At 39.3% G+C, this 14,356-nt stretch overlaps 1 protein-coding gene and 1 pseudogene across 1 annotated transcript; both read right to left on the bottom strand.

Annotated features, from left to right (window-relative positions):
• LOC107610512 lies at positions 656-3,967 on the bottom strand (annotated as a pseudogene).
• Positions 4,053-5,945, bottom strand: LOC107610514 (pentatricopeptide repeat-containing protein At3g29230). Its single transcript, XM_021108117.1, is given in 7 exon segments — positions 4,053-4,118; positions 4,120-4,552; positions 4,554-4,989; positions 4,992-5,453; positions 5,456-5,590; positions 5,593-5,652; positions 5,655-5,945. Coding segments are annotated over 7 exon segments (1,794 nt in total). The 5' UTR covers positions 5,857-5,945.

The raw sequence follows: 14,356 nt of genomic DNA on the forward strand, positions 1-14,356 counted from the left end.
ATTAGGGAGTATTAGAGATATAACCATTAGTGTTACCTTTTCCTATCAATTGAAGCTTTTGAGATAAGTGGTATCATGACATGGTATTAGAGCTCTAGATCCGAAAAGTTAAGAATTTGATCCTTGGTAAACCCCAAAATCAATTTAAGTTTTTGGGAAGATGTTTATTATTCCTAATACTTGGATGGTTATTCTAGATAGTATAGGAGATGTTTATTTTGTAACTCAATAACCCATTATACACATTGTACAAATAGTTCATTGGCTCCCTCAGGACTCTTTCTAAATTTCACTACACCCCATCTGAAAAGGAGTCTTTTAACTCCGATAAAGAATTCAATTTTCTCACCTTAGTTCTTTGTGACTCTGTGACATCTGAATTTTACACTGAAACCCTGAGGCCAATGATCCCCAGATAATTTAAGTAACTAAACACCTAACTCCTGCTCATTAAATAAAGTTATGAATTTAAACTTTTTAACTCTCAAATAGTAAATAGATAAAATAAAACATAAAACTCAATGCAAATTGTACCAAGTTAAAAACGTGCCTCGTGGTCCGTGTGGGTGTATTTCGGTATAGGTCCATATCATTTTAGTTTGAGCTGACCATCCTTGCGTATGAAAAACTATGAATAACAATCATAATGTAACACTGAGAAAATAAAAATGGGTAAGTAAATAGGTATATAGCCATTAGCCAATTTAACAATTCAAAACAACGTAGGAAGCCGGAACAATAGCAAGAAGAGACTATTCTAAAATATCATCATCATCAACACCATCATAGTCATCATCATCAACCTCCTCTTTACAAGGAAAACTTTTTTCTGCAGATTCAACCTAATTAAGTATCTGAAAAACTACCGACGAAATTAAAATTATATTGTTTTTTATTGGGGAGGGAAGGGTAGGGGGAGAAGAAAAAAATAGTAGAATGAGGATGGGTTTTCTTCCTTGTTATGGGTGAATTGATGGACGATGCTCTTTGCACTTGTCTTATCATTGTCTTGTGTGTGTATGAAAACAAAGTTTAGATCTTGAAAAGGAGGCCACCATGGGTGGCAAAGAAGGGAGCAAAGACAAGGGACTCAACGGCCATAAGTTTGATGAGAATGTTGAGTGAGGGTCCAGATATGTGCTTCAGTGAGTCCCCAATAGAGTCTCCAATCACAGCTGCCTTGTGACAATCTGACCCCTTTGGCCCAAGGCTTCTCGCATGCTCAGATGCACCAGCCTATGACATCCAAATAATTCATTTACACATTAGACCATACTCATTAAACCTTTCACATCAATTTATATATATAGCCCAACTCCACAGTAAACTCCTTTACTTCTTGGCATGTGCCAGTCAGGGACTAGAGAAATGCCTCCAGTAAAAAGGAGAACCCAGAAGATTGTTGATAGAGCCAAAGTAAAACAATCGGTTACTTGAATATTGAGCATGCAATAAAATATGTACACTAAACTAAAATATTACTTGTACACCAGACACCAGAGATTACACCAAAAGGTGTTTCTACTCCAAAGAAGATACCGACAATGAGGGGTGTAAGCATGACAAGGGCGCCAGGCGGGATCATTTCTTTAATGGAAGCATCGGTGGAGATCTTAACGCATGTGGCGTAGTCAGGCTTGGCAGTTCCCTCCATCAGGCCAGGAATGGTATTGAATTGCCTGCGCACTTCCTCAACCATCTTTAGTGCATCACTTCCCACACTCTTCATGGTCATGGAAGAAAACCAATATGGAAGCATTGCACCAACAAGCAAACCAATGAAAACCTTTGGAGTCAACATGTCAATAGTTGTGATAGCAGCACGGCTCACAAAGGCACCAAAGAGAGCCAGAGGCACAAGTGCAGCAGAACCAATTGCAAATCCCTGAAAAAGAATAACAAATTGTCACGCACCTATCTGGAAATGTGGTGTTTCCATAAAATCAAGATATCAGACTGTCAAAAAATCCAAACCTTTCCAATAGCAGCAGTTGTGTTCCAGCGGCTTCAAGGGCATCTGTTCTCTCCCTAATTCTGTGGCTCATGCCAGCCATCTCAGCAATACCTCCAGCATTGTCACTAATTGGACCTTAAGCATCAATGGCCAATCCAGTGGCTATGGTACTCAGCATCCCAAGTGCTGCAACAGCAATACCATACATGGCAGCAAAGCTGAAGCTAACAAAAATACTAGCGGCAATAGCAAAAATTGGGATAATGACAGACTTGTATCCCAAGGCAAGCCCAAAGATAACATCAGTGGTAGCACCAGTCCTGCAGGAATCTGCAATATCTTGCACAGGGCTGCAAAAGCAGGTAGGGAAAAAATAAGGTAACATCTAAAAATGAGAACATGTGAAAGTGCAAAATATATCCTAAAACTGCTTACCTATATGCATTGCTGGTATTGTACTCGGTTACAAATCCAATAATAATCCCTGCCCAAAGACCAACAGCAACACATAAAAATAGTTGCCTGCAAACAGAAAGCAATTTCATTAGTTCCAAATAGGCAATGTACCATTAATTATTTTGCTAATGGAGAATTGTAAAACATACCAGTTCTTGACATCTTTCTGGAATCCAAAATTGAAGATAGTGAAAGAAGATGGTAGTGCAATCCAACTAACAATTGCAATCTCAATGGTCATTAAAGCAGTGGAAATATTAAAGCAGTGGAAATAATGAGTTGTTTTTTCAATGCCGGCTCAATTTCCTTCACAGCCTTTATCTCAAAAGAGTCAGTTGCAAATAAGGTGGTAAGTAAACAGACTATGATACCCACAGAGCTGACAATGAGAGGGTACATCATAGCAATCAACTCATGGTTCACCCCAAAAGAGGAGATGGAAGCAACAACAAGGGAAGCACAGTATGACTCAGCATATGAACCGAAGAGATCAGATCCCATATCAGCAATATCCCCAACATTATCACCCACATTATCCGCAATCACCTGGTTACAACATGATTGACTCAGAGTCGGATATACAGGAAAATTATTGAAAATACCTTAAAAATAAAATCTAGCTCAGGGAGATCTCTCTTACAGTAGGATTTCTTGGGTCATCCTCGGGAATGTTCCTTTCAACCTTGCCAACAAGATCAGCACCAACATCAGCAGCCTTAGTGTAGATACCTCCACCAACTCTGCCTAAGAGAGCCATAGAAGACCCACGAAGACCATAACCAGTTATGGCCTCAAAAAGACCTTCCCAGTCATCGCCATAGTAGACCTTGAAAACGTTGATAGCAATGTAAAGAACCAATAGACCATTTGCAACAAGGAGAAATCCCATAATTGCACCAGATCTAAATGCAGTGATGAAAGCCTTTCCAACACCCTTCCTCACCTCCAAAGTGGTTCTCGCATTTGCATAAGTAGCGATTTTCATTCCAAGGAAACCGGAGACTAGCGACGTGATGCCACCGAGCAAGAATGAAATAGTGCTGAAAAGGGCAGTGGCTAGAGCTGGTTTACACATCTTGGTTTCATCATAGGTGCAAGGCTGGTGGCTTGTGTTGAATCCTTACATAGAGCCAAGGAAGAGGAATATCAAGATGGCAAAAGCCACCATGAAGATTCCCACATGCTTGTACTCAGTGAAAAGGAAAGAGGTTGCTCCTGTTGATGATCAACAATAAATATATTAACATAAGAAGAAATACACAACAATAGTTAGAAAAATATCCCGTAAATGTGAATTGAAGATTTAAAAAAAAAATATGCAGAGATATATAAAACTCCAAGCAACAGCTGAAACTAGGATTAGGTCTAGTAGTATTAAACTGAAACAAACCGAAGGCTAAAAGGTTTTTGTGAAGATATAGCCAATGGAGAGAAAATTACATATAAACCATGTTCAAACGGCAATAAGGAATTAAGAGTACGAAAATGTTAAAACTGTTTCACGGATGACAGAGAAAATATGTACTCTAAGCTGATCAATAAACACATACTGCTCATATCGAGATCAAATCTAGTTTACATATATGGAATGTTAAAATGGACTATTTTGTGACAGTCATATTTTCTTTTCTTGAGCTATGGACTACCTCCGTTTGATTTTCCAGACCTGGTTAATGTCCTTTATCAATCTGTCAATCATTCTATATATATATATCATCTGATTTAGGGTGTGACTGATCAAATGCTGTAAATTCATGCACTTCCTCTTCTACCTCAATCGAACTAGCTCCAGAAGGCTTTTGGCTTCCTGTGTTCTTCATTTGCCACTTTACACTAGCAACATTCACCCAATCCCCTGCTTGAGCATAAATGTTTGACAAAAGGTTGAAATTTCCAGGATCCAATGGTGCCAACTCAAACAAGTGTTCGCACACAGCGTTTGCAAGATCTACATCATTATGCATTCGACAAGCCCCCAAAAGAGTTCCCAAGACTATTTCATTTGGCTCCATAGGCATGTTGCGCACAAGCTGAAAAGCTTCCTCCAGGTGTCCCCCTCAACCAAGAAGATCAATCATACAACCATAGTGCTCAACTTGAGGAACAATCCCATGCACTTTCTCCATTCAATAGAAGTAATATGCCCTCATTGACAAGGCCTGCATGGGTGCAAGCACATAAAAGGCCAATGAACGTATATTTGTCCGGTTCAAAACTCTCATGTACCATCCTAGTGAAAAGCTCAAGTGCTTTCTCACCACATTCATGCATGTCTAACCCTTGAATTATGGAATTCCAAGGCACCAAATCTTTCTTTTCAATCCTACTAAAGACACCAAGGGCAACATCCACACAACCACACTTCGCATACATATCGATGAATGCGTTCAACACCTTAGTGCTACATCTAAACCTCCGCCTCTCAACAGAAGCATGAATTCTTTTCCCTAACACGGCCATTCCAGACTCGGCACATGCAGTCAAAATACTTATCAGAAACCCATCATCAACCCTCATCCCAACTCCCTCCATCTTATCATACAACTTTATTGCCTCATTAACAAGCCCCTTCTCAGCATCCCAGATATCATAGTGGTCCAAATCACCAAGTTCTTCCCAGGACACTTATCAAACAACATCCTTGATATATTCATATCCCCAACTCTACAGTAGCCCCAAACCATCGTCGCCCATGACACGACATTCCTCTCAGGTATTCCCTCAAACATCTCAAGCACCTTCCCCATCTCCTCAGCCTTAGCATACATATCCAACATGATGTTCCAACTAACTACATCCCTCTCAAGCGTTTCATCAAACACCTTGCAGGCTTTCTCAAACTCACCACCTCTCACCAACCCACCAATCACAGAGTTCCAAGACACCACATCCCGTTCCTCCATCTCCAAAAACAACCAAATTGCGGCATCAATTCTAGCACCCCCACATTTACAATACAAATCTATCAACGAGTTCGGCACAAATATATCACTCCCAAAAAACCCAAACTTCACCACATGTGCGTGGATCATCTGCATCATCCAAAACTGTTATAACCATCAAAAGCTTTCAACAGACACGTGTATGTGAAGCTATCTGAAAAAACATCGTTCCTTTATATCTGGAAGAAGGTTTCAAATGCGACGGAAGGGTGAGCCTTGTTTTGGGCCTGAGCTCTGAGAGAGTGTTGTAGAGGTGGGCGTTGGGGTTGGTTACGAGGTTGAATGCGTTGACGGCGGAGGGAGGTGGCGGGAGACGGAGAACGCGGCGACGAGTTTCGGTGCGATGTAAGGGTCTTGGTGGACGTCGTGTTTGAGGACTTGAGCTTGGATTTGCTTCACGGTGTTGAGGTTTGAGCAGCGGTGGAGGTCAGAGAGCTTTTCATCGAGAAGGCGGCAAGTGTAAAACCATGTGGGCGCACGCGCCGCTGCAGCAGGCAATTGCATCTGTCGCTGACGGTGGCTCTGCAGTGAAAGGGTTTTGAAATGAAATGTCTCAAAACAGCAAAACCGCTCGAATTATGCCCACCAGGGTTTATTATTATAAACGGCCCTCCATGTAAATCATCTAATCAAGTTGGCCTAAATTTAAAATAATTAATGCGCTTTCGGTCTCATTAAAAAAACGTGACTTTCACGCACCACATACAAACGAAATGACTACTTCATTCGTGTTTCATTATGAAAAAACGTTCCTTCTTCTTTAACACACATAAAACCATTTCGTCTCTTCGAATCTCTCTCAAAATTATTCAAATTTCAGTCACGTTCTCTGTAAAAACCACTATTGCAGTAGAATCGCAAAAAAATTTAGTAAGAAACAACAAAAAAAGAACGAAAACAGTATCACAGACTATAAAAGGTATGAGAAAAATTACTGTTCATTTGAAATCTTGTAATATCGCGTTTCTCCTAGTTGCATTTTAGGTGTATTGAATTTATTTTCTTTTTTTAGTAGATCAAACTATTGTGAATGCATTTCTACAGTATAATTAGGGTTTTGAATGAAATTTATTGTTGTTTTCATTCAGTTCAGTAGACAGTGTAACTAGCGCTTTGAAATTGGTTGTTATACTGTTTAGTACTTCTTTTGCATGGAGAAATACTATTCTTGATGATTAAAAGTTGAAAACGATTTATTCTTGACATGAACATTGTTTTGTTCGGTGGCATTCTTGAAATACTGATGATTGAATTTTTACAGTAGTATAACTATGGCTTTGGAATAAATTTTGTGGATATTTTTAAATTTGACCAAATGAATTTTATTCGGTTCGGTGGCTTCCTTTTGCTTTGTTTGATGGCTTTTAATTGACTTCATTAAGATATACATGCTTGTGTTTATTGGTGTATTGAGTGAAGTATTGACCAAACTTTTTCTTTACAGCAAAACAGAACAAGACAATGGCAACAATGAAGGAGAAGCCGCACTATAACGTAAGCACATTAAATATATTTATCCGCTTTCATTCGAATAATATCTATTTTCTATTATAAATATATCCTCACAATCTGTTTCAAAACTTGTAGAAAACTCATTATTGCAGATGCCAAACAAAGATAATGGCAACGGTGTATAGGGATATGATTCAAGAAAAAAAAGATATAGTGGAAAAAATAGAATTTGGTGCCTTGGCACATGTCCCAGAAATGAATCTCTCTCATGCCCTGTTGAGAGAATTGATTGATCACTTTGATGAAGAGAAAGGATGCTTGAAAACTCTCTAGGACAGAATATACATAACTTCTAGGAAAGTAGGCATAGTTATCAAATTCGGATCAGACCAGCCGGTTCGACCGAAAAATCAGTAAACCAGACCTTAAACCGGTCCAAGTGAACATTTTAACCAAACAAATAAATGAACCGGTCAAATTTGAAAAATCTGGTCAAATTCGATCTAAACCGAAACTCGAACCAGACCGCTGAAGTCAGCATCACTCAATTTCAAAAATTCAAAATATATAAGGGACACGTTTTCTTTTTACATTATATAGTGTCTTTTAATAAATATATTACTAACTATTAGACATATCCTAATTAATCACTTGTGTATTAATTCTTTTAGTCATGTAAATTTAAGATATTTTTTTTATCTTTTTATTCTAATGAATAGTGTTTATATTTAGAAAATAAGTTAATTTGATATAAAAAATTAAATTTTATATAATTATTTAATTATGACCGAGTCAACTGGTTGAACCTGTGACTCATTGGTTGAACTAATGACCCAGTGACCAGTGACCAAGCTGCTCGGTTCTGATAACTATGATTGTAGGGAATCGTTTTGATGATAAGGTTGATTACAACAACCTGAATTCAGAAGACAAGGAAATATTTGACAGTGTCAAAAATATTTTCTTGGCGACTTTGACATGGAATGTGCTGGATATGAGCGTAGAAAGGGAGGAGAACTGGAAAAAATTCAAGAGGACTTTTGTTGTCTTCAAACAAAAGTGATTCTTGCTGCCCACACGGTAAGTGTGACCTTCCCAATCCATAAGCCACCGATCTTTCATATGGACAACATTCGGGAATGGGATTGGACAAAACATGTGCTCAACTTCTTGATAAAAGGAGTTGAAAACAAGAGAAAGGGGGGAGGAAACAGTCTGTTGATGGCTGTGTTTTTGTGTTGATGTTGATATACTTTCACGAAACCAAGTTCCCTCACCCGTTCGCACCTGATGCTCCCTGGTACACAAAATTGTGATCCTCTTGCAATCGCTCCAAAGACTTGGTACTCGATTTATGATTCACACTTTGTCACAACTCCATGTAACTGACCAGCAAGTGCACTGGGTCGTCCAAGTAATACCTTACGTAAGTAAGGGTCAATCCCATGGAGATTGTCGGCTTGAAGCAAGCTATGGTCATCTTGTAAATCTCAGTCAGGCGGATTCAAGTGGTTATGGGGTTTTCAAAAATATAAAGATAAATAAAACATAAAATAAAGATAGAGATACTTATGTAATTCATTGGTGGGAATTTCAGATAAGCGTATGGAGATGCTTGTTCCTTCTGAATCTCTGCTTTCCTACTATCTTCATCCAATCATTCATACTCCTTTCCATGGCAAGCTGTATGTTGGGTTTCACCGTTGTCAATGGCTACCTCCCGTCCTCTCAGTGAAAATGGTCCTATACGGTTTCTGCACGGCTAATCAACTGTTGGATTTCTCATCTCGGATGAAAAATACCAGGTACAGCTACCGCATGGCTAATCAGCTGTTGGTTCTTGATCGTGTCGGAATAAGATCCAGTGATCCTTTTGCGCACTGTCACTGCGCCCCACAGTCGCGAGTTTGAAACTCGTCACAGTCATCCCTTCCTAGATCCTACTCGGAATACCACAGACAAGGTTTAGACTTTCTGGATCTCAGGAATGCTGCCAATTGATTCTAGCCTATACCACGAAGGTTCTGATCTCAGATTCAGATGCCCCAGTGTCAAAGGGGAAACGATGTAAATCATTGATTAGAAACCCAAGAGATATTCATTCAAGCTTGTTTTCATGTAGAACGGAAGTGGTTGTCAAGCACGCGTTCATAAGTGAGAATAGTGATGAGTGTCACATAATCATCATATTCATCAGGTTCTTGAGTGCAAATGAATATCTTAGAATAATAATAAGCATGAATTGAATATAAGCACAATAGTACTTTGCATTAATTCTCGAGGTACAGCAGAGCTCCACACCTTAATCTATGGTGTGTAGAAACTCCACCGTTGAAAATACATAAGTGATAATGGTCCAGGCATGGCCAAATGACCAGCCCCCAAACGTGATCAAGAGATCTCCATATGGTCAAAGGACAATCAAAGATCAAAAGACGATCCCCATATGAAAATACAATAGTAAAAAGTTCTATTTATACTAAACTAGTTACTAGGGTTTACAGAAATAAGTAATAATGTAGAAATCCACTTCCGGGGCCCACTTGGTGTGTGCTTGGGCTGAGCCTTGAGCTTTCTCATGTAGAGACTTCTTTTGGAGTTAAACGCCAGGTTGCAACGTGTTTTTGGCGTTTAACTCTAACTTGTAACGTGTTTCTGGCGTTTTACTCCAGAATAGGGCAGAGAGCTGGCGTTGAACGCCAGTTTGCATCATCTAAACTCGGAAAAAATATGAACTATTATATATTGCTGGAAAGCCCTGGATGTCTACTTTCCAACGCAATTGAGAGCGTGCCATTTAGGTTTCTGTAACTCCAGAAAATCCATTTTGAGTGCTGGGAGGTCAGAATCCAACAGCATCTGCAGTCCTTTTTCAGCCTCTGATCAAATTTTTGCTCATGTCCCTCAATTTCAGCCAGAATATACCTGAAATCACAGAAAAACACACAAACTCATATTAAAGTCCAGAAATGTAATTTTTGCTTAAAAACTAATAAAAATATACTAAAAACTAATTAAACATACTAAAAAACTATCTAAAAATAATGCCAAAAAGCGTATAAATTATCCGCTCATCACAACACCAAACTTAAATTGTTGCTTGTCCCCAAGCAACTGAAAATCAAATAGGATAAAAAGAAGAGAATATACTATAAATTCCAAAATATCAATGAAGCTTAGTTCTAATTAGATGAGCAGGACTAGTAGCTTTTTGCTTCTAAACAGATTTGGCATCTCACTTTATCCTTTGAAGTTTAGAATGATTGGCATCTATAGGAACTCAGAATTCAGATAGTGTTATTGATTCTCCTAGTTTAGTATGTTGATTCTTGAACACAGGTACTTTTATGAGTCTTGGTCGTGGCCCTAAGCACTTTGTTTTCCAATATTACCACTGGATACATAAATGCCACAGACACATGACTGGGTGAACCTTTTCAGATTGTGACTCAGCTTTGATAAAGTCCCCAGTTAGAGGTGTCCAGAGTTCTTAAGCACACTCTTTTTGCTTTGGATCACGACTTTAACCACTCAGTTTCAAGCTTTTCACTTGGACCTGCATGCCACAAGCACATGGTTAGGGACAGCTTGATTTAGCCGCTTAGGCCTGGATTTATTTCCTTGGGCCCTCCTATCCATTAATGCTCAAAGCCTTGGATCCTTTTTACCCTTGCCTTTTGGTTTTACGGGCTATTGGCTTTTTCTGCTTGCTTTTTCTTTTTTCTTTTATTTTTTCGCCACTTTTTTTTCCGCAAGCTTTTGTTATTCACTGCTTTTTCTTGCTTCAAGAATCAATTTTATGATTTTTCAGATTATCAATAACATTTCTCTTTTTCATCATTCTTTCAAGAGCCAACAAATTTAACATTCATAAAATTCAATATAAAAAATATGCACTGTTCAATCATTCATTCAGAAAACAAAAAGTATTATCACCACATCAATATAATTAAACTAATTTCAAGGATGAATTCGAAACTCATGTACTTCTTGTTCTTTTGTTTTTAAAACATTTTTTATTTAAGAGAGGTGAAGGATTCATGGAATTATTTATAGCTTTAAGACATAGACACTAGACACTAATGATCATGTAGTAAAGACACAAAACATAGACAAACATAAAGCTCAAAACCGAAAACAGAAAAATAAATAGACAAGGAGATTAAGGAATGAGTCCACCTTAGTGAGGGTGGCGCCTTCTTCTTGAGGAACTAATGGTTTTCTTGAGCTCTTCTATGTCTCTTCCTTGCTTTTGTTGCTCCTCCCTCATAGCTCTTTGATCTTCTCAAATCTCATGGAGAATGACGGAGTGCTCCTGATGTTCCACCCTTAATTGGTTCATGTTGTAACTCAAACCTTCTAGGGAAGTGTTGAGTTGTTCCCAATAGTTGTTTGGAGAAAAATGCATCCCTTGAGGTATCTCAGGGATTTCTTGGTGAGGAGCTTCCTCATGCGTCTCTTGAGATCCGTGAGTGGGCTCTCTTGTTTGCTCCATCCTCTTTCTAGTGATGGGCTTGTCCTCTTCAATGAGGATGTCTCATTCTATGACAACTCCAGCTAAGTTGCATAGATGACAAATGAGATGAGGAAAAGCTAGCCTTGCCAAGGTGGAGGGCTTTTCGGCCACTTTGTAGAGTTCTAGAGAGATGACTTCATGAACTTCTACTTCCTCTCCCATCATGATGCTATGGATCATGATAGCCTGATCCACAGTTACTTCGAATCGGTTGCTAGTGGGAATAATGGAGCGTTGAATGAACTCCAACCATCCTCTAGCCACAGGCTTAAGGTCCGGTCTTCTCAATTGAACCGGCTTGCCTCTTGAGTCTCTTTTCCATTGAGCTTCTTCCACACATATGTCCATGAGGACTTGGTCTAACCTTTGATCAAAGTTGACCCTTCTAGTGTATGGGCGTGCATTTTCTTGCATCATTGGCAAGTTAAACGCCAACCTTACATTCTCTGGATTGAAATCTAAGCATTTTCCCCGAACCATTGTAAGCCAATTCTTTGGGTTTGGGTTCATGCTTTGATCATGGTTCCTAGTGATTCATGCGTTTGCATAGAATTCTTGAACCATTAAGATTCCAACTTGTTGAATAGGATTGGAGAGAACTTTCCATCCTCTTCTCCTAATCTCTTGTCGGATCTCCGGATATTCGCCCTTTTTGAGCTTAAAAGGGACCTCGGGGATCACCTTTTTCTTGGCCACAACTTCATAGAAGTGGTCTTGGTGGGCTTTTGAGATGAATCTCTCCATCTCCCATGATTCAGAGGTGGAAGCAATTGCCTTCCCTTTCCTCTTTCTAGAGGTTTCTCTGGCCTTAGGTGCCATTGATGGTTATGGAAAAACAAAAAGCTATGCTTTTACCACACCAAACTTAAAAGTTTTCTCGTCTTCGAGCAAAAGAAGAAAGAATATGAGAAGAAGAAGAAGAAAATGGAGGAGATGGAGGGAGGTTTAGGTTTCGGCCAAGGGGGAGTAGTAGAGGTTGTGATGTGTGAAAAAGAAGGAGTATTGAGGGATTTATATAGGAGAGGGGGGAGGGTTAGGTTTCGTGTATTAGGGTTGGGTTTGGGAGGGAACGGATTTTGAATTTTAAAGGTAGGTGGGGTTTTTGGGGAAGAGTGGATGGATGTGAGTGGTGAAGAGGTAATGGGTAAGAGAGATTGAGGTGATTGGTGAAGGGTATTTGGGGAATAGTGTTATTGGATTGTGTGAAGAAGAGAGAAGGTGAGTTGAGGTAGGTGGGGATCCTGTGGGGTCCACAGATCCTGAGGTGTCAAGGATTTATCATCCCTGCACCTAGGGGTGGCAAAGCGGGCTGGCCCGCACTAACCCGCCCCGCCCTGCCCCATAAACGGGCGGACCGGCCCGCCCAGCCAATTAAAATGGGTTCAAAATGCTAGCCCGCCCTGCTTTATGGCGGATTGGCAGGTTGGCGGACTAGCCCGCTTGACTCTTTTTTTTTTTGAAAAATAAAATTTATTAAAATTAACTAAAAAATAATAATTAAAAAATTAAATACAAATAAAAAATAGTCAAATGATAATATAATTTTTTTACTATTTTTTTAATTTTTAACTTCAATAAAATTGTTCAAAATAATATTTGTCAATAGAATCATCTTTATTTTAAAAAATAAGTCACATAATTTAAGCATATATACGAAATTGTAAAATAAAATAAATAAAGTTAATAACTAAAAGAAGAATAAAAACAAAAAAATAAAAAAAAGTGTTTAAAAATTCTATAATTATTAATTTTATAATAGTAATCACTCTTTTATTTAATATAAAAAATAAAAATAAAAATCTTCGGCCCGGCAGACCGGCCCGCCCCGCCCCGCCAAAACCCGCCAATTTGGCGGTGTGGGTTTGGCGGGTTTTTTTAATTTTGCGGGCTCCAAATCCTAACCCGACCCGTCTTTTTTAGCGGGTTTAGCGGATCGGCCCGGCGGGCTCGACCCGTTTTGCCACCCCTACCTGCACCATTCAGGCGCGTAAATGCCCTCTAAGTGCAATCCTGGCGTTTAACGCCAGACTGCTGCGTGTTTCTGGCGTTAAACGCCAGCTCTATGCTTGTTTCTGGCGTTAAACGCCATTTTGTTGCTTGTTTCTGGCGTTTAACGCCAACTTACAGCCTGTTTCTGGCGTTAAACGCCACCTTGCTGCTTGTTTCTGGCGTTTAACGCCAGCTTGATGCTTCTTTCTGGCGTTAAATGCCAGTCTGATGCTTTTTACTGGCGTTTAAATGCCAGTAAACTTATCCTCCAGGGTGTGCTGTTTTTAATGCTATTTTTGATTTTTTTTTTTGTTGTTTTTGTGACTCCACATGATCATGAACCTAAGAAGACATAAAATAACAATAGGAAAAACATAGATAAATAAAAATTGGGTTGCCTCCCAACAAGCGCTTCTTTAATGTCAATAGCTTGACAGTGAGTTCTCATGGAGCTTCACAGATGTTCAGAGCATGATGATGGCCTCCCAACACCAAACTTATAGATTGAATGTGGGGGCTTCTCAACACCAAACTTAGAGTTTGGTTGTGGCCTCCCAACACCAAACTTAGAGTTTGATTGTGGGGGCTTTGCTTGACTCTGTATTGAGAGAAGCTTTTCATGCTTCCTCTCCATGGTTACAGAGAAAGATCCTTGAGGTTTAAACACAAGGTAATCCTCATTCAATTGAAGGACTAGCTCTACTCTGTCAACATTAATCCCAGCTTTTGCTGTGGCTAGGAAGGGTCTTCCAAGGATAATGGATTCATCCTCATCCTTCCCAGTGTCTAAGATTATGAAATCAGCAGGGATGTAAAGGCCTTTAATCTTTACTAACACGTCCTCTACTAATCCATAAGCTTCTTTCATTGATTTGTCTGTCATCTCTAATGAGATTCTTGCAGCTTGCACCTCAAAGATCCATAGTTTCTCCATTACAGAGAGTGGCATAAGGTTTATCCCTGACCCCAGGTCACACAGAGCCTTCTCAAAGGTCATAGTGCCTATGGTACAAGGTATTAGGAATTTACCAGGATCCTATTTCTTTT

Source organism: Arachis ipaensis, chromosome B08, assembly GCF_000816755.2.
Source record: "Arachis ipaensis cultivar K30076 chromosome B08, Araip1.1, whole genome shotgun sequence".
NCBI lineage: Eukaryota > Viridiplantae > Streptophyta > Magnoliopsida > Fabales > Fabaceae > Arachis > Arachis ipaensis.